The sequence below is a fragment of the Peromyscus eremicus genome, chromosome 7 (assembly GCF_949786415.1).
Source record: "Peromyscus eremicus chromosome 7, PerEre_H2_v1, whole genome shotgun sequence".
In the NCBI taxonomy this organism is placed as follows: domain Eukaryota; kingdom Metazoa; phylum Chordata; class Mammalia; order Rodentia; family Cricetidae; genus Peromyscus; species Peromyscus eremicus.
Genome location: NC_081422.1, coordinates 47,687,216 through 47,706,911, shown reverse-complemented (window position 1 = coordinate 47,706,911; position 19,696 = coordinate 47,687,216). Strand labels below are relative to the sequence as shown.

Sequence of the window (19,696 nt, the reverse complement as noted above, 5' to 3'; positions counted from 1 at the left end):
TAATATCTGTTCATATAGGCATTCAGCTTTTTTAATAATCTGCAGAATGTCTGTTTTCTCACCATCTTACTACCGGGCATATTAATATGATTTTAAAAAATTAACAAATTATCTATAATGAGATAGCTTAACACTTTGGTATGTTTTAATCTTTTTCAGTCTGTACATACAAGGTATATTTTTCCTTATTAAATTGAATTTTAAAATTAATATGTAAGATAAAACGCTTTCCTTTAGTTTTCACAATAAAAGTACAGTACCATCTCTTAGGTAAGTTGTTAAAGCCAGTTTTTCTTTCAACATTTGGAGATAAAATACTATCTGCAGACAGTGTTACAGACTTGGAGAAGCATTCAGGGTAGTGCAAATCAGGCTCGAATGTACCTTTTTAAGTCATCTTCCCTGCTGTTCATTTTGTATTCCAACTGTGGACTTTCCCTTTTTTTAGGTCTCTTTTTACTGAATCAGTCTTGTGCTGTCTGGTTTCTTCTACCATGACACAGCATTCTTTTAGAACACCTTAGGCTCCTTTCTGTCTCCCTTGAAGACCTACCTGAAATTCCATCTGCTGTCATATTTTTTCTCTGGCACTTGTCAATATTGTTCTCCACTTCTGAGTTGGTGGTGCTTGTTGCCTGTGGCTGTCCTTTGTCATTCTTTGCTTGTCATCCTGAATCTTGGGCTTGTATGTGTTTGTCGTGTCTTCTTAGGATGAGTGTTACATTGCTTGAAGACAGGACCTTGCTTCTTTTTGTTTGGTTTATTCCTGAGTCCTGGCCTCTCAGTAAGTAGTTATTTGCTTAGTTATAAACATGTGCCCCTTAGATTTTATAGCATGCGTGTAAAGAATGCCTTGAGATTATGTTTTCTTCTGTGTATCTAAACAATTCCTAAATATCCCATTTGATTCTATTTTGTTGCTTATGTGGACCAGCGGGCACTGTGGTGTTAGTAAACTGTGTTCAAGCAGCACAAGCAGCTTCAGTACTTTTGGAGGGCTTGGACCTGTGTCAGCACAGATTTCTGAAGCTACGGTATGGCAGTTATAAGGATTGGAGGTTTTTACCTGAGTAGGCCCATTTTTTAAATTGACCTGAAAAGTTTTATTCTAAAGGTATCAGTAAAATCCGTAGGAAGATGAATTGGTTTACATATTTTGGTTTTCTGAGACAGAGTTTTGCTGTGTAGCACACCCCTGCCTTGAATCTGCGGCAGTTCCTCTGCCTTAGCCTCCTGTGTTCAGAAATTACAGGTGTGTATGTCAGTCAGTGTTCCCAACAAACTGATTCTTCAGCATATTTCGCTGCCATGTTTAGTCAGCAGTTTTGTCATAATACTCTTGAGATTTGGGTAGAAGCAGTCTCCTTGATATATTTGTATGGACCTATTTTAAAATATGCCCTTTGGAGTTGGGCCTGTTGTTGCCGGAGGCCAGCCTGGGCTACAAACAAAAGCAGTGACATCCTGGCCTGCGATATTGAGACCCCCTTCTCAAAAGACGAATTCTGCTTAATTGCTTATTTTTTAGATGCTGGCTTTACTTTCGAAGTACAGCCTTAAAGGCAGTGGGAATTGTAGCAGGTGATTGAAATTTGATATAAGGCAGCTAGAGTCCTGCTTTTCTGACATCACAGAAGATTAAAAGCGGGTTTTTCTAGCATTTACTAATTAAGTGAACTTGATTTCATGTCATCTACTCATCTTACTGTCAAAATAGTAAAATGAAGATTGTATTGATATATTTTAAATTTATTTTGTTTAGATACAAAGAGGATGGCGAAGCTTTATTAATTTTACTACCCTCAGAAGAACAAGGGATGGTGCAGCAGCTTCTCCAGAAGAAAGTACCTGTGAAGGAGATCAAGTAAGAGCTAGCTGTTCCTGTGCTGCTGTTAGGCATGAGAACATGATGCCACTGTGCTTATTGCCTACACTTCCTTCCTTCTTCCTCCTCATCTATTCGACCATCTGGCTTCTAATATAGAGGGGAAAAATACTTTAACAAAATCTTAGGAGAAGAAATTTTATGCTGACAGCAGATTGGAAGGAAAGTATAGCTGCTCCACATGTGCCCACACGTGTACATCCTAGTGACAGCAGCCAGCAGATTGCTGTTTTGTTGCAATTTATGAGTTCATTGACATATCCGTGTCACTCTGAGTCCCTAGTTCATATGAAGCTTGCTCTTGGTGTCACTGTGATTAGTATCTGAGAGATCCACCTTAAAGGAAGGAAGGAGTTCGGCTCTTGGCTTCCGAGGTTATGTTGTTATGTCAAGGAGGTGTGGTAGAGCAGAGCTGTTCATCTGGTGGTAGTCTAGGGAGCAGAGGAAGACTGCCTGAACTTCATGCTCCCAATTTTAGTGAAGTCTGCTCTAGTCAATGAACTGTTTTCATGAATTAGCCTTTTAATACTGCATTTAATGTCATTACCATATTCGAGACCATCTCAATTTTCTCCTGTGGTCTTTGCTAGAAATTTTGTGTGTGTCCACTAGAGGTGGATGTCAAGATGCCTTTTTCAAATGCTTTCTTACCTTACTCTCTGAGATGAGGTCTCTCACTGACCCTGGCTGCCTGGCAAGCTCCTACGATCTGTCTGTCCCTTCCCCCATTCCATCCCTCAGATTGCAGTGCTGGGCTTCAGGTGTGCATGACCATGTCCATTTTATCAGGTTGGTGCTGGAGATCCAGACTCAGCTGTTCCTGCTTGTATACTACTTTGCCCATTTAGCCATCTCCTGAGCCCCTTTCTGCTTTATAGTTATACCTATGATTCATGTTGAATTTTTTTTTATGTATGTGCCAGGATTCATGTGTTTACACATCCAGTTCTAATATTTATTAGAAAGACTAATTTTGTTTCTTTATGTTGCTGTAGTTCCTTTCTCAAAGATCTGTTGACTATACACGTGGCTGTATTTCGGGACTCTATTCTCCTTGATTTGTTCTTTTGGCAATTACTGTACTGTGATGATTATTACAGCTTTGTACTTAGTCTTGAGGTTGGAACCTGGCAGCCTGGCAGCTTGTGTTTGGAATCAGTTTATAGATACCCATAAAATAACTGGCTGGTATTTGTATTGGTATTACATTGAATCTGCAGATCAAATGAGAAATAGATGGGAACCTTGACAAGATTGAATTTCCCTGAAACTGAAAAATTAAGATTATTCTTTGATTTCCTTCATCGGAGTTTTGTGGTTTTCTTTATGTAGATATTGTTCATACTTTCTTAGCCTTTGGTATATTTGCATTCTGAAGCCTTGTTATAATTTTTAATAGTTTCCAGGAGCATTTTGTTCCTTTCTTTTGATTTTCCAAGTAGATCATCATTTCACCTTCAAACAAGCATAGTTTTATTTTTTTCCTCCAATCAGTGTGCTTGTAATTTTCTTCTTTTGGTTTTACTGCATTGAAAAGCAGAGTTCCCCGCTTTGTTCTTTTCCCTTATCATTTTATGTGCATGGCTATGTTGCTTGCATGTATGTCCTTTGTACTCTGTTTCTGGTGCTAGTGGGAGTCGAAAGAGGATGTCAGATCCTTTTTGTCTGGAGCTACAGATAGTTGTGAGCTGCCATGTGGGTGCTGAGAATTGAACCCAGGCCCTCTAGAAGAATGGCTAGCTACTGAGCCATTTCTCCAACACCCCTTGCTTTGTTCTTGATTTTAGTGGGAAAACTGGAAGGTTCTCACTTATACTAAGGATGATATTAGCTCTAGTCTTTATTTTTCCAAGAGAAGATATTCCTTATTTTGAAGTTTTCTATTTCTAGTTTATAGATAACTTAGATTTTATTACTTACTTTTGTATGTATTGAAGTGATAAATTATATTAATGTACCTATTGAATGAATGTTGAAACAAACATGGTAATGGTAAAGAGTTATTTATTGGTTGAATGATTGGTTCATTGATTGATTGAGATAGGGTCTCTTGTAGCCCAGGCTACCTTCAAATGTACTGTGTAGCTTAGGTGGTCTCCACTTCCCAAATGCTGAGATTGTAGGCATTTACTACCACATTTGGCTTCAGTTGCCTTTTTTTGAAAATATTAAAAAGAAACCTGTTTGTGTATGTGTTGTTATTGTTGTGTATGTGTGTGGTATATTTGTAGTATTTACATGTATGCCTGTACATATATGTCTCTGTTCCTGTGGAGGCATGAGGTCAAACTGAGTGTCTTTTCTTGACTACTCTCCATCTTTATTTTTGAGGCAGGGTCTCTCTCTGAACCTGAAGCTTATCACTGGCTAGCCTGGCAGCTGAGCCAATGAGCTCCAGGGTTCTCCCTGTCTCCAGTTTCTCTACATCCTCCCCAAAGGGCTGAGGTTGCAGACACATGCTGCAGTGCCTCAGTGCCACAGTGCTGAACTTAGGTCCTCATACATGTATGGCAGGCACTTTATCAACTGAATCATCTCCGCAGTCCTGATGCCTTTAAAAAAAGGATGTATATTAAAACAATTTTGTAGAATACAGCAGAGAAAATTAAGAGAAAGAATTTCTTAGTTTTAAGGAGCATTGGAGATTGAAAGGATGATACCCCTTGAATGAAATGATTTTGTGGGTTCTTTATTTCAAAGGATCATAATCTCCTCTCATGAGGTTGTATACATTGGGCATAGTAGAATCCATCAGTCTTTCTTGTATTGGAGACATTGAAAAACAGTTTGATTTGCCTAAAAGTAATTTCAACTATTAGATATAGGATATAGAAGATAAAAATTGATCATGAATTAAATTGTTGAGCTGAGTAGCTTTGTATGTTTTGAAAAGTTTCTCTATTAATAAAGGAAAAACAACTCTATCTATACTCATTGTTTGCCTGTTGCTACTCTAACATTGGAGTAATGTAATAATTCAGTTTGAAGTTAGGAAATCAAATGGAGTTTCTTGTGAAATGTAGATCCTTTCATTCTTTGCTATTGCATAGTTGAGCAAAATTTGATGTTTCTTATATGTCTAATTTTAAATAGGTAAACGTTTTTATGTCTTAATTACTTGAAATTGATTTTACATATTTGATTTAAAGCAGGGGCATTTGCAAAAATGACATTGAATTTCATTTCATTAATTTAGGTCCTATGGGAATCTACTTTCTAACTTTATAGAATTAAGAAGTAACCAATGGTAATAATGGCATTAGTATAGATAAACTCTCTTACTCATCATTTGTTTGGAGAAATCTACTGTCCTGTCATTTTCTTTTCCCTGTGTTATTCTTGGTCCATAGATGAGAAATAATGTTAAACACTCAAAAATCCAGTTGAGGGGGAGTAAGAAAATGCTGTGTATTATTCCTGTTTTTAAAATTGAGATTGATTTTTAGTTTAATTGTTATTTTTTTTTATTAAAAAGAATCAATCCAGAAAAACTTATTGATGTTCAGAAAAAATTAGAATCGTTTTTAGCCCAAGATCAAGATTTAAAAGAAAGAGCTCAAAGGGTAAGTCATCTTTGAATTCAAGATTTGTTTTTAGAATGGATTTATATAATTAAATTATATTTTATCAGTTTCTGCTGTTACTATGTTGCATGTTCATAGCTAAAAGGTTTAAGTAATGGAGTTTTTACATAGATTACTTCTTAATTTTAAAAAGTGTTTCTTAAAATTTACCTGTGCATAATCTTATTAGAGACACAGGGGAAATTCTAAGATGATTTTTAGGTTTGAAGCAGCCTGGCATCTAGTATACTTGATAAACTTAACTTCTTATTTTTTCACTGAAATTGTTATAAGTTCTGATTGCATTTTCTGATGGAGAGATTAATATTGTCTTGTATTAAGCTAGATTTCTAGATGACATAGAGTTCTTACAAATTATCTTCAACAATGAAATTTGAATCTGCTAATATGACTTAATGTTCTTGAATTGCTATTCTGAACTAAAAAAGTCTTAGTAGGAAATTGCCTATACTGACATTTTTTTAAAAATGACGTACATCTGACATTTTGAAATGTGTGTACAGTCTGGAATGGCCAAGTCAGACTAATCAATCTTCAGATTATTTATTTGTGAGGAGAAATGTTAGAAATTAAAAACCACCTGATACTGAAAATGCTGGTAATGTTGTGATGTATGACATGACTAGCAGGTCATTTGATTATTGGTTCAGGAAATAGAAAATGCTGAGAGGATTTTTTTGTTTTTTTGTTTTTTTCAAGACAGGGTTTCTCTGTGTAGCTTTGTGCCTTTCCTGGAACTCACTCTGTAGCCCAGGCTGGCCTCGAACTCCAGAGATTCACCTGCCTCTGCCTCCCAAGTGCTGGGATTAAAGGCGTGCCTGAAAGGATATAGTTTTACTGGTTTGAACATATAGAAAATGAGCCTTCTAGAACAAAAACTATAGACTAGTATGCTGAAATAAGCGATGTGACTTATTGGTGCCTACATGGTTTAGCAGAATGGCTGTGTTCCCAGCACCATCAGGCTATCTGGTTTCAGTGACTTTCTAGATTATGATTAATCTGGCTGGAACTAACCCTATAAGCACATGATATTATTTCTTGTGGATGATTGCTGGGGAAAATACCTTTGACCTATCACCATTCATTGTTAATGCCTTTGGAGACAGAAAATGGTTTGTTGGGAGATTAGTTGGGTAGAAAAGATTAGTGTAAACATAGAAATACAGAAGAAAATGTGAAGTTTAAGAAATATGGACAGAAGGATTAAATATACTTTATAAAATTTATATCTGTATACTGTATGTATTCTTGTGTGTGCATTTGTATGTAGGTGTGCATACATGTGTATGGACGTGTGTGGAGGCCAGAGGTCAATTCTGGGTGTTTTTTGAGATAAGGCCTCTTATTGTACCTGGAGCTATGCATCTAGCTAGACTTTGACTATCTGGGCTGCATGTTGCAGGAATCCTTCTGTTACTGGGTTCCAGTACTGGGATTGCTGCACATTCTTCATGCCCAGCCTTTTAAGGTGAATGCTGGGCATTCAAATTCAAGTTCTCAGGCTTGGCTGGTCAGTACTTTGCTGAGTCATCTCTCAGCCCTATACAAACTGTCGTTAAAGAAAAATACTTTATTATCTATTTATTTTACAGACTGATAGGATCAGGATGACATAGCCGTGTCATGAGCATAGTTTTATTAAAAAAAAGTGGAAGTAAAAATTCCAAGATGATGGTAAATTATTTGAAATTATAATAAAAAAGAAAACAACTTTTTTGTCAAAACTTGGCTCACAGTGAAATTTTAGTTTGTTGAAAAAAATTGTCTTTTGACTATTCAAGGTAATATTAGCAACGAAAAACATTTATTTGCATCTTGTATATATCAGAAGATATTGAGTGTTCTATATGAATTCCTCATTGTCATAACACTTAGAAGGTATTTTTGATAAGAAAATTGCAATTTAGAAAAATGATGACATTTGCTCAGCTAATAACATGTGTAATCAGTACAGATACTCTATCTGTATTACTCTATTGCCTGTGTTGCTCTACTGTACTTTATTATAATTAAGTAGTGCTAATTAATATTCAGTAGCTTTTTGGAAAGTTGAGGAATTTTCTCCTTTGAGGTAAGATTTCATGTAGCTCTGCCTGGCCTTAAATTTCCAATGTCTGCCTCTACCTCCCGAGTGCTGGAATTACAGGCAATGCACCACCATGCCCAGCTAAGGTAATCTTTTGTAGTGTGTTGGATTGATGGAATAAAATACAGAATCTTCTAATATTACAGTTGTAGCAGTTTATTTTCTGTGTATGCAAAATAGGGTTGTGTTGATGTGTTTTGTATTTTTTCACTACTACTGAGTTTATCTCTTAGTTTTCTATTTTGGTTTTAGCTTAATATTTAACTTGTATTGCATTGTACTTTTTATTTTACAGTGTTTTGTCTCCTACATACGTTCAGTATATCTTATGAAGGATAAAGAAGTATTTAATGTGAGCAAGTTACCTCTTACTGAATATGCACTGTAAGTATTGATAACATAGCTGTAATAAAGCTAGAGGGATTGTCTCTAGTGTTTCCTCTAAGAGTTTTAGTTTAGACCACTTGTACTTTACTGTAGAACAGTCTGTTGAGAATTTGCAGAGAAGTATATTAAATTAACTCTTGGAAATTTAACCAGTATTTTAGTTCTTATTGTCAGGAGGTTCATATTTATAAGGTTTGTTTATTTTTTCAGTCTTTATCTCTTATAATGTTTACTTGAAGTAACAGTTGCAAGATGTTGCAAAATTTAGTGACTCAGGTTGCCAAATGTGTGGAATGACTAACTGGTTTTGTTTGAATAGTTGTGAGATTACAAAAACAAAAATAACTTTTTAACATATAAAGGAAGAATCAGCTCTCTTTGAGGGAATCCTGTCTCTGGGAAATGCATTGACCAAATCTTTAGAAGTACCCTTGAGCTTCATTATACTTTAATGCTTATCTTAGGTTTCCAAGATAAAATACGTTTTAGGTAAGGTCTGAATTCTTGGCTTGCTTTCTAGGAATTTGTGTGACTTTACTTTTAAATTGAGTTTAACAAAGAAAATTTAAAAAGGTTTTATTTGAGGATTTCATACTTGAGAATGTTCGTATCCATTCCACTTCCCCCTCATAACAAAAAATTGGACCCAAGTAAGCTGCTATTTTCTGTGTTAGCATATACATTTAATATAACATAATATGTCAGTTGTAATGTTTTAAAACCCTTTTGTTAGATAGCAGTGTAAAACAGTGTTAGATAGCATTACTACTTTAGTAATGGATGGAAAACCATGTGCCATGCAAAACAGGTTTTTGTTTCCCCATGTTCATTTACTAGTTCCTAGTTTCATTATTTTTAAAATATGATCCAAAGATTAGGATTTTTAGGTACTTTTGTATTTAGTGTGAAGTTCAGTGTGTTTTTTCTGGTTGCTGCAGCTGGAATATTCACAAATGATGGACGTAGGTTTTGAATTCCGCAGGCTCATATTTAGAAACTGTTTTGTTGCAACAAACTAGTAAATGTTGTGTTTGTTGTTGATGACTTGCTCTTGGTGATGTTTATAGAAGGCAAACAACTATGTTAAGTCTAAGTTTATCAGTGTAGTTTAACTGTTTTTAATTTATATTGATACTCAGATGTATAATTTTTTTGAGGTGTAGGATTTCCTTTAGAAGCTCATGATAACTAAAACAATTGCTATGTCTGTAAGATACAAGGTTAAAAAATGTTCTAGGGAAATACTTTGAGTGCCCACTATATGTAGGTCATTACATTCAATGATAGGATTATATGTGTATATATACTCTTGTCTTCAAGGAATTCAGGTTTTAGTTCCTGAAAACCATGTCACTGTACTATAGTATAAGAAATCCTTTGGTGTATATAAACTCACTGTCCTAACTCTTCATATCATGATGGTAGTAATGACAGAAAGGGCCACAGTTGCCTATTTATTACTTTCACTGTATTGTATTTATTTATTAACTTTTTATATCAACTCTATTAGGTAGGCATTCTCAGTCATTCCATTTTGCAGATAAGAAAACTGCCTAGAAAAGGGGAATATTCTTGAGACTATACAGCTAGTAAATGACAGAGCTGTGCATTTTGAATCTCAGCAGTTCTATTTCTGAGTTTATTTTTTTTCAATAATTCAAATAATTCAGTAGTTTCTATTGTGAATATTTTATATATACATATATATGTATATATAAAACAGTGGATAAAGCTGCCATTTATTTATTTATTTGGAGGCTTTTCTCTGTGTGGAGCCTTGGCAGGCCCGGAGCTGTCCTCTGACTCACAGAGATCTACCTGCCTCAGCCTCCCAAGTGCTGAGATTAAAGAGTAAAGGGGTGTGTCACCACATCTGGCTTAACAACTTTTTAAAAGTTGTATTTCTACCCACCAGTGGGATTTTAGTAAAAATTGTTAGTTTTGATCCTGGAAGGAAACATCCAACATCTTGCTCTTAGGTAAAAAAACAAATAAAACAAAATAAAATAAAACAAACAAATAAAAAACCCAAAACAAAACCAAAACAAAACTCCCAAGATTTCCCCCTTTTAGCTTTTTTAAAAAGAAAATTATGTTTTTGTAGCAGTGATTATACCATATTCTGTTTCAGAATTGGGATTTGAGGTAGGGGAGATGATATATGTAGTCTGCTCTCTACTTTTTGAGAGTAACTGTTTTGCCATTCCTCAGTCATGCCCTTTACAGTTTATGTAGTAACTTACGTTTTGCAAAGTACCTCTTTGTACAGTTAGTTATTTGGGACTTCAAAGCACCTGTGAGGTAGACGTGGTAGGTGTTATTATGTGTTGTGAGGAGGCTGAGAGTTGAATTGGAAATTGGGTCTAGTATGTGAACTGTGACCATCTTATTTTTATTTCAATGCCTTTTTTTTTTTTTTTTTTTTTTTAAATACCATATCAACTCTCTTGAAGCAAAGCTAGGTGTCTAAAACATTTTCTGGGCAGGTACTTAGTACATTTTGGCTTTATTTTGGATCATTTAATCTGTCAGAATTGATGGGTCTTAGAGGAATGGTTAAAAAAAAAAGCCATGGAAATAGATCTGTGCTGTAGAGAAACTTCCATAACACCACAAACACACTATCACTTCCATTTCTGAAGGTCTCTTGGTCTTGCTGTGGCACCACGGGTAAGATTTCTTCAGAAAGTGGAGAAGCAGCCCACCAAAGGATTGGTAAGGAATCAAGTCACCGAAGCAATTCAACCCAGGGCTCCCTCCCTCACCAGTGATGAAGTAGAAGAATTTCGAGCTTATTTCAGTGAGAAAATGTCCATCCTTCACAAAAGTGGAAAAAGACTAGAAGAGACAGAACACAGCTTGGCCAGTGGTGATAGTGAAGATCAGGACGAAGATACAGCAGATGAGGAAATGGAAGAGCAGCTGGGAAAAGCAAGAGAGCCTCACACTGAACCTGATCTCAGTGTTGAGGAGGAACAGAAGGAGGTCAAGGAAGCTCCTGTGCAGTTCCTAGACAGAGATGATGAGGAGGAAGATGGGCCCGATGCTGATTTCCTCACAGTGAAGCGGCGTGATGTGTTTGGGTTGGATCTTAAAGAGAATGAAGCATTGTCGGTAAGTTTACTCGGAATGGAGTCCTTTCTTGCCTTTTTACTTTGTACTAATTGTAGCCTTTGGAAAGTCATGAAAAGTAACAACTAAGAGGAGCTTAGGGTATGTGTCTTTGTTGTGTACTCTTCATATTTAAATACAGGAAAAGTGCCAAAGAATTCTCATACTCTTCCTAACTTCAAAACTCAAGAGGTTGTCAGCCACAATCTTTTTAAATGCTTTTCTGATGCTGTGTTTTGAAAGTAGCTGTAGTAATGATTGTGGCTTGAAGAGGGCAGTGAGGTTTTTGTTACGATGTGAGAATCCTTCATTATGAGTCTTAACATCCAGTCTCTTGATGGACTGACTACATTATTGTAAAGAGCAGCTGTAATTACATACACTTTAAAAAAATTAGTTTTTCTTCATACATGAGTCCATTTTATTTTGATCAGATTCAACTTTCAATTGCTGCATGTATAATTATGGCCTCTTTCCATGATTGCCTGTCTGTCTGTCTATCTATCTATCTATCTATCTATCTATCTATCTATCTATCCATCTCCCTCCCTCCCTCCCTCCCTCCCTCCCTCCCTCCCTCCCTGTCTGTCTATCTGTCTGTCTATCTATCTATCTATCTATCTATCTATCTATCTATCTATCTATCTATCTATCTTATAATTTATCTATATCTACATCTGTGTCTCTGTCTATATCATCTATCTCTTCTCTCCATATATAACCTACTGAGTCAATTTAGTGTTGCCTGCATGCTTGTGGGTATAGAACTGTCCTCTAGAGAAAAGGCAACCTACCAGGGGCCCTACCACTGAAGTAAGCTGTTTTTTTTCTCTCCAAGCAGCTGTTAGTATTTACATCTTTCTGAGTATGAAATGAGTTTTTTTTTTTTAAATTTAAGAGTGTTTATTTTATGTGCATGAGTGTTTTGCCTGCATATGTGTCTGCATCTCATGCATGCAGTATTTGTGGAAGCAAGAAGAACTTGGAACTGGAATCAGTGGTGGTTACTAGCTATTATGTGGTTGCTGGGAACTGAATTTGGGTCCTCTGTGAGGGTAACAAGTGTTCTTAGCTACTGAGCCTCTTACTATCCCCATGAAATTTATCTATCTATTATTTTTATTTCCTATGGACTAGTGTGCATATATGTCTGTATCAGGGTATCAGATCCCTTGGAACTGGAGTTACATACGGTTGTGAGCTGCCCTTGAACCTAACCTGGAAGATCAGTCAGTGTTCTTAAACCACTGAACCATCTCCCCAGCCCATGGAATTTATTGTTAGTGAGATACTTGCTTTTGAGAACCAAGTTGGTATCTTAAGTAGCAATTTCTCATTACTTTTGATGATCTGAAAGAATTGTATGAAAAATTCAGCCTGACTCTTACATATGATAAAGTCTTCCTAAAAATCGCTAGTTACAGCAAGTACCTGATTTTGAACTGGGAAACTTAGGAAAGTGTTTCTTAAAGTAACTAAAGATACAAAGTGGCAGATATGCTTATTGAGCACTGACTTATTGAGAGGAATGTTTTATAAAAAGCATGACATTTATTTCCTGAACTTCCCTGTGAAGTAGGTGCTGTTTATATAGGTGAGAGAAAATCTGGAGCAGAATAATGTACTGACCTATTCTGCTTTAAATTAAGCTATTTAATATTTTTTTAATATTTTTAAAATTAAGCTATTTAAAGTCTATGACTCCTTTAAATAAATAAGTGAAATAAGAATAAGACATTGGATTTTATTCTAATCTGTCAAATCAATGTGATGATTGATGTTGATTGTCAGCTTGACTGGATTGAGAGTCATCAAAAAGATTTGTATAGCACACTGACTGTAAAGCACCTTTCTACAAAGTTGAATTTATCTAACAGATACATAGTAAAAAATCTCTTATGAAGTACATTTTAGCTTGACAAAAGGTTTTAATCATTGTCACAATCCACAGTGAAACAGTTTACCACTAAAACATTGCTTCATTCCCCTTGTAATAAGTTACTTCATTCCATTTTCAACCACTGGTCTGACTTTTGCAGTTTTCAGAATGTCATATAGATAGAACCATAGAGTTTGTAGTATTGTGTGTTTGGTGACTTTGTGCTTGAGTACTTAATTCTATATTCATTCTACTTCTGCTTATATAGTAAGTATGTCTACTGCATTCATCAGCAGCTTGTTCCTTTTAGTTGCTGAGTTCTACTGCATAGTATGAGGATTGTCAATAGGCACTGTTGTTCACAATTTTTGGTGGTTATGACAAAAGCTATGAGTGCACAACCTTTTTCATGTCTTTGGGATGTAAGTAAACTAGTGGGGTAGATAAACATCAGGATGTAAAGCAAGTAAGTATATGTTTTCTTTGAGAGAAGCTCTTCAGTTCTTTACCAAATGGATCGTTTGAACATTCATGAGTCTTTAAAACTCATAATATTGCTTGTTTTTAAATTCAGCTACATAGCAAAGTCTATTAAATTTTTATGGCATTTCCCTGGTGATGACTAATGGTGAACATCCTGTCACCCTGTATTTGCTCTCTGTATAGCTTGTATGACAAAATGTCTATTTTTTGCTTTTTAAGAAATTGTATTGTTTACTTGACTGAGATATTTATGAATTCTAGATCCATATCCCTCATTAGATGTGTTTTACTAGTATTTTCTTTCAGTTATGTCTTACAAAGAGCAGAAATATTAAATTTTGATTTATTTGAAGTGTTTATTATCTTTTATAATTTATAAGTATCATATCTGGTAAGTTTGTGGTCAATAAAAGGTTATGAAAATCTTGTACTATATTTTCTTCCAGAACTCTTAGGGATTTAACCTTTAAGTTAGAACTAAAATTTATTTCAACTTAATTTTTGTGAGTGGTTCTGAGTCAGGGGTTAAATTTAACTTTTTTGTTGTTGTTTATTGGTATGTAGTAGATAGATCCCTTACCTTTTGTAGAAAAGATGATACTTTTTCCATCAGATTACCTTGACTCCTTGTTGAAAGTCAGTTGACAGACGCTCTCTCTGTGTGTGTGTGTGTGTGTGTGTGTGTGTGTGTGTGTATGTTGTGATATCTGTTCTGTATTCTGTGTTTGTATTTTCACTAATGGCATCTGTCATGATTACAGTAGCTTTATAGTAACTCTTAAATTACTTTACGTTGTCCAATTTGGTATCCTTTTTACACTATAAATGTTGGCTGTTTTGGTGCCATTACATTTTCATAGGCTTTAAAATTAGCTATTTGATTTGTACATGAAGCCTGCTGGTGTCTTCATTAAACTGCATTGAAGTTTTAAATCTATTTGGAGCCAATTGACACCTCAATACTGAATTTTTTGATTCTATGAATATGATAATCTTCACTTATTTTTAAGTTTCCTTTTCCTACCTTTCAGCATTGCTTACTCATACCACACATATACTTTGTTAGATTAGTCTTTTGCTATTTGGTATTTTTCTGTACTATTTTGCATGAAACTTTAAAAATTTCAGTTTGTAATTTTTTTCTGGCCACCATCATACAGAAATAAAATTTGTTTTTGTGTATCAGTTATTTTAAACTGACCTATTCTGGTGACATTTTTTTTTGGGAGTTCCTTGAAGTTATCTCTGTAATTGATTTAATCACCTTTATTTGTAAACACCAAAATAATAATTATTTTTACCTTCTGTACATCTTGTTTCATTTTTTTTTGCCTGATTATAACTGATTAGGCTCTTAAGAATGGAAGAGGTAAGGATAGATAACAAAACGTTGTTCTTGATCTCAGATGGGAAAGGCACTCAGATTGACATTTGTATCTGAAATTAGCTTCCAGTTGGTTTTGTTTTATTAGATTGGGAAATTTCCATATGATTCCTAGTCCAGTAATATTTTTTAACTATAAATGGATGATAAATTTTGTCATGTTTTTCTATAATTATTAAAGTAATCACATGATGGTTTTTAGTCTGTTGATATACTATATTGATTATTTTCTACCCCTAATAATGAGCTAGTTTAAATTCCTGTGAAAACAAACTTCACTTGAGCATATTTTCTTTTATTATAGTGCTGGATTCTATTTAATGGTAGATATTTTGTTAGGGACCTTTGTTTCTGTTCTCAGAAAGAAAATTTATTTTCTCTCTTGACCTGTCTGGATACTATATATTTTAAAGGCTTTTGCTTTATTTTGTCAAATAATCTAACAGAATAGTCATGTTGATCGCTGTCACACTCCCTATATTATTGTCTATTTATACCACTATTGGATAGTAACAGCTTGTTAGAACTCCTTTTTAGCTTTATTCGTAGAAAATTGGCATTTTGAAGCTATATAAGAATAGTTGAAAGGCATTATTGAATTTTTGTAAGCAGGGACATAAATAATTTACTGGTTCTAAATGATAGAGCAGGTCCAGTTTGTAATTTAGGTAATAATTTATGGTTTCTCTATCACAGTATAAAAATTTTATTTTTCCATTACCAGATATGGCCCCTCTTTACCCTAGACCAGAATTGCAAGTAAAAATAAACATGTTTTCTTTCTAACTCAAAAAATTATCCAAAAAATACATTTAAAATGTGCATTTGTGTGTGTGTGTATGTGTGTGTGTGTGTGTGTGTGTGTGTGTATGCACACACATGCACATGCTTCTGTGAGCACAAGGGTGTGTGGGTGTTTGTGGAAGCCAGAAGAGGTCATTGGTTCCCCTCGAGCTGGAATATGGAATAGCAGGTGGTTTTCAGTTACAGTGTGAGTGCTTGGGTCTAAGCTTGGAGCCTCTGGAAGAACATTTCTCTAGTTCCTAAACATTAACATTTTAAACTAGGAATTTGAAATATTATGGCATCTTTATCAGATGTGACAAGCATTTAGGGGCCATTAATGAGGTTTTGAGACACTGATCAAGGAAAATTTTTTCTGTTACTTCACATTGCCTAGTATTACATAAAAACAAGAATTGAAATTAATGATTCTTCTCCCTGCTTTACTTCATCTTTGTCCTTGAATTTTTAAAATAAGCATTTTAGGGGTTTGTTGGGTCCTGGAATTTTGCAAATAACAGGGAACACACCACCAAAGTCTGTAAACCAGAAACATCTTTATTCAAAAACACCACGAGCTTAGGGGAGGCTTCTAACTAGTTAGGACTACAGAGAATTATTTGACTCTGTAGCGCCAAGGAAGGGCTACAAGCTCCTTTTTATAGCCAAAGGTTATACACAGGGCAAAGAGTACATATTGGGATTTATGGAATTTTGTGTGTCTCAGTGTCTTGAGTTAGCACTCTCCAGGCACCTCAGAGATGGAGGGGGATCCAGGATGTACAGCTTTTGATTACAAGGTGTTAGTTTAAAATGTTTACATAGTTGTGGGTTCATTTAAATTGCCTTTTCCCCTGCCTGGGAGAATGTAGGGCAGAGGGTCAAAGTGGCTATCAGTCCTAATACACTCAGAAATATGCATATAGGCTACAAGCGTATGATTTTTTTTTCCCGTATTCCTGGGCTCTTCAGGGTTCATGTTAACAGCTTAGCTAATATATTTTTGATTCTTTATTATCTTTTGAAGGCAGTTGGTTTTGAATGTGATTTTTAGCTCTACAATTTTAATCAACTTTCCATTTTATCTGTTACATTTTTAAAAGATTTTACTTCTGTAGTTCAGCCATCACTTAGTGGAGGTTGCTTTTTTTCTTTTTGGGTTTTTGAGACATAGAATAAGAAATAATATTACTGCTTAAATGTCTAAGTGATCATATTCCCTGTGGGAGATTGAGTGCTTTCGTAGACACTGTTACTTTTGTTCAAGTATGTCTGTAGAATTTTGTTTGTAGATACCATACCAAATATGTTAGAGAATTGGTTTCATTACTTATAGTCTAAACTTTTCAAATCTTTTTTTTTTTCTTTTTCTTTTTCCTTGGGAAAAAAATATTTTCCAAACTAATTGAAGCTGGGATTCAGTGGAAATAATAGGAATGCAGAGAAGTTGTCGAGTGATTATATCACTGATACTATAACAATATTTATTTGGCATTGTATACCAAATATGTTTGTTATAAACTCATTTTTAATGATGTATTTTTTTGAGATGGGGTCTTGTTTTCTAGACTTGATTTGAAATCCTAGGCTCAAGGGATCACCCTGTTTAAACCATAACTACCACACTCAGGCAAGTTCTCTCTTTTTAACCATGACAAGTAAATGATGCTATCTAAAATCTCATAGAGGCAGGAATAAAAAACAAAACAAAACAAACACTTTTAAATAACATGTCAAAGGTCACAGGAAATGCCCCATAGACTTCTCTGCAGGCAGATCTGATGGAGGCAGTTTCTCAGTTGACTTCCCTTTTTCCAGATGGTTACAGTTTGTGCCATGTTGACATAAAATCTGATCAGCATATATGTATAAGCGTGTAGTTTTTCATCTTTTACATTCTATATCCATATGATTGGCTGGATTCCATTTTTACTCAGCAGTGCCATTTTGAAACTTAACAGCACACATGCCAGTTTTAATTAAGATTTGATTTATTCTCACAAGTTGTTTTATTATGTTGTAGAGTTGATCCTAGATCTTACTTGTATTTTCATATTGGTTCTAAGAACCCACTATTGGCACAGCTTAGCTAACTTCAGAGCTTATTTGTAAGCACACTTTTAGTAAAATTTCCAACTTTGAAGTGATGATTCTGATGCAGGGACTAAACCTTTTCTGTCTCTTGTCTTTCTGCTTGTCTCTGCCTTCCCTTTTTGTTTTTTTCATTTTTTGTTTCATTCTCTCTTACCAGCAACTACTACTGAATATATCATAGGTAGGTTTCAGAGATTTGCTCTTCTAAGTCCACAATTGGTCTCAGATATTTTGTTACAGCTGTGTGTCTAAATTATTCACTTACCCCTATCCTACCACTCCCCTAGCCCTCTCTGCAGTATCTTTACCAGATAGACACCAATGCTTATTTGGAGCATGAGGTCATCTTCTTTTCTGTTTTAAAAATGATTTTTACTTTATTATTATTATTTTTTATTTTATGTGCATTGGTATTTTGCCTGCATGTATGTCTGTGTGAGAGTGTTAGATCCCTTGGACTAGGTAATTTGACATTTATAAATAATACTGTTGGAAGTATATTGATAAATACTTTTAGGTGGGCATTGATATTTATTATTGGAAATATTCAAGGAGTGCTGAGTCCAGTGCTGGTTCTATGCTATGACTTGAGTTGTTAGATTGCTTTCCAAAGTGTTGCACACTTATCAGCAGTATATGAGGGCTCCTATTTATTCTTCCATATCCTCACGTTGCTGGCCATTACGTATTATCTTGGTTATTACTATTTTAGTGTGTATAAAGTATTACCGCATTGTGGTTTTTTTTGGGGTGTGTGTCTTTCTTTCATGTGCACTGAGGCCTTTGGCCTTTGTTTATAAGTTTGATTGATGATACAGAGCATACACATTAAAGGAATACTTGTTCGCTTGTGTATGTTAAAGAAGTATTTGGAAGGAGAGTATGTAAGGGTCTGTGAAGACAGGAATTGAGCCTTTAAAAAGGACTTTGCTAATAATTGTAGTTATAAGGGCTTTTAAGCAAGGATATATCATGAACAAGGAAAGACTTGAGGATGAAAATGTGTTATGGCTGGAAACTAGGTTGATTGTGAATATACATGTAAGAGAGTGAAGTTGAATTGGTTGTGCCAGAGATTCCAGTGTATCAGTTTCAGCTTGACAGATGCATAGGAGTCACTTAGCTTTTTTTGTTATATGTGATTTTATATATTAAATCACTTAAGGTGGGTCAGCCTAGTCCATGTTTAAATAATTAATAGCAAATGGGTTTCTTATTTTGTGCAAACTGATCATTTGATAGTAATTCCTAGATTTCTCTATTAGCTAGAAAGATAAATTGAACTTTAACTGATTTGGCCAGAGTACAGTGATTGCTGAGACCTATATCTAGTATGTTTTAGATGAATTTTGACATGGTTACTAATTTCCTATTTCTCAGGTGAATCAGGATGATAGTAAGGAACGTAAGAAACATGGCAAAGAAATGCTATATTTTTAGATTGAGGATTTTGGAAGCAAAATGTTTTGTGGCCTCTTCTTAAACATTGCTTTTTAATTTCTGTGGAGCTTGTTTACCTATTAATATATATCTCTGACCCAGTCCCATTCTTCCTTGTTTTATTCCTACTACTTTTCCCCCCTTATTCTGTCCCTTGGGTTGTTAATTCAGTACCCAGTGGATTTTCTCAAATGTATCCCCCAAAATAGCTATCAAAATGATTTTAAAGAGTTAATCAGTACTGTTAATGAACTTTCTCTTGTGTAATATATTCTAATTTTCAAGTTACTGATTTGTGGAATTGCTCCAGGTGATACCATGCTTATCAGTCTTCTATGGCTCCTGGCCTTTTCTGGGTACTGTATCCTGTATACACTGTACTTCAGAAAACAGTAAACATACACATGTAAAGTAAGATTGAAGAAACATTTGTGTAATAACTTTGGATGTGGTGGAATAAGCTTCTAATAGATTGAACATCTTGAAAATAGAATGCAATTTTGGACGAAATGCAAAACTTAAGTACTTTAGAATGAGCAAAAGTAAGCAGATTTTAAAGGGCAAACAAAATTGTCAA

At 34.9% G+C, this 19,696-nt stretch overlaps 1 protein-coding gene across 1 annotated transcript in view; it reads left to right on the top strand.

Annotated features, from left to right (window-relative positions):
• The window catches only part of Ddx10 (DEAD-box helicase 10), a 171,263-nt gene that overhangs the window by 36,618 nt on the left and 114,949 nt on the right, over positions 1 to 19,696 (top strand). The window contains exons 10-13 of the mRNA XM_059267888.1: positions 1,763 to 1,864; positions 5,361 to 5,448; positions 7,854 to 7,942; positions 10,588 to 11,059. Of these exons, the coding sequence (XP_059123871.1) occupies positions 1,763 to 1,864; positions 5,361 to 5,448; positions 7,854 to 7,942; positions 10,588 to 11,059 (751 nt within the window). The remainder of the gene's footprint in view (positions 1 to 1,762; positions 1,865 to 5,360; positions 5,449 to 7,853; positions 7,943 to 10,587; positions 11,060 to 19,696) is intronic.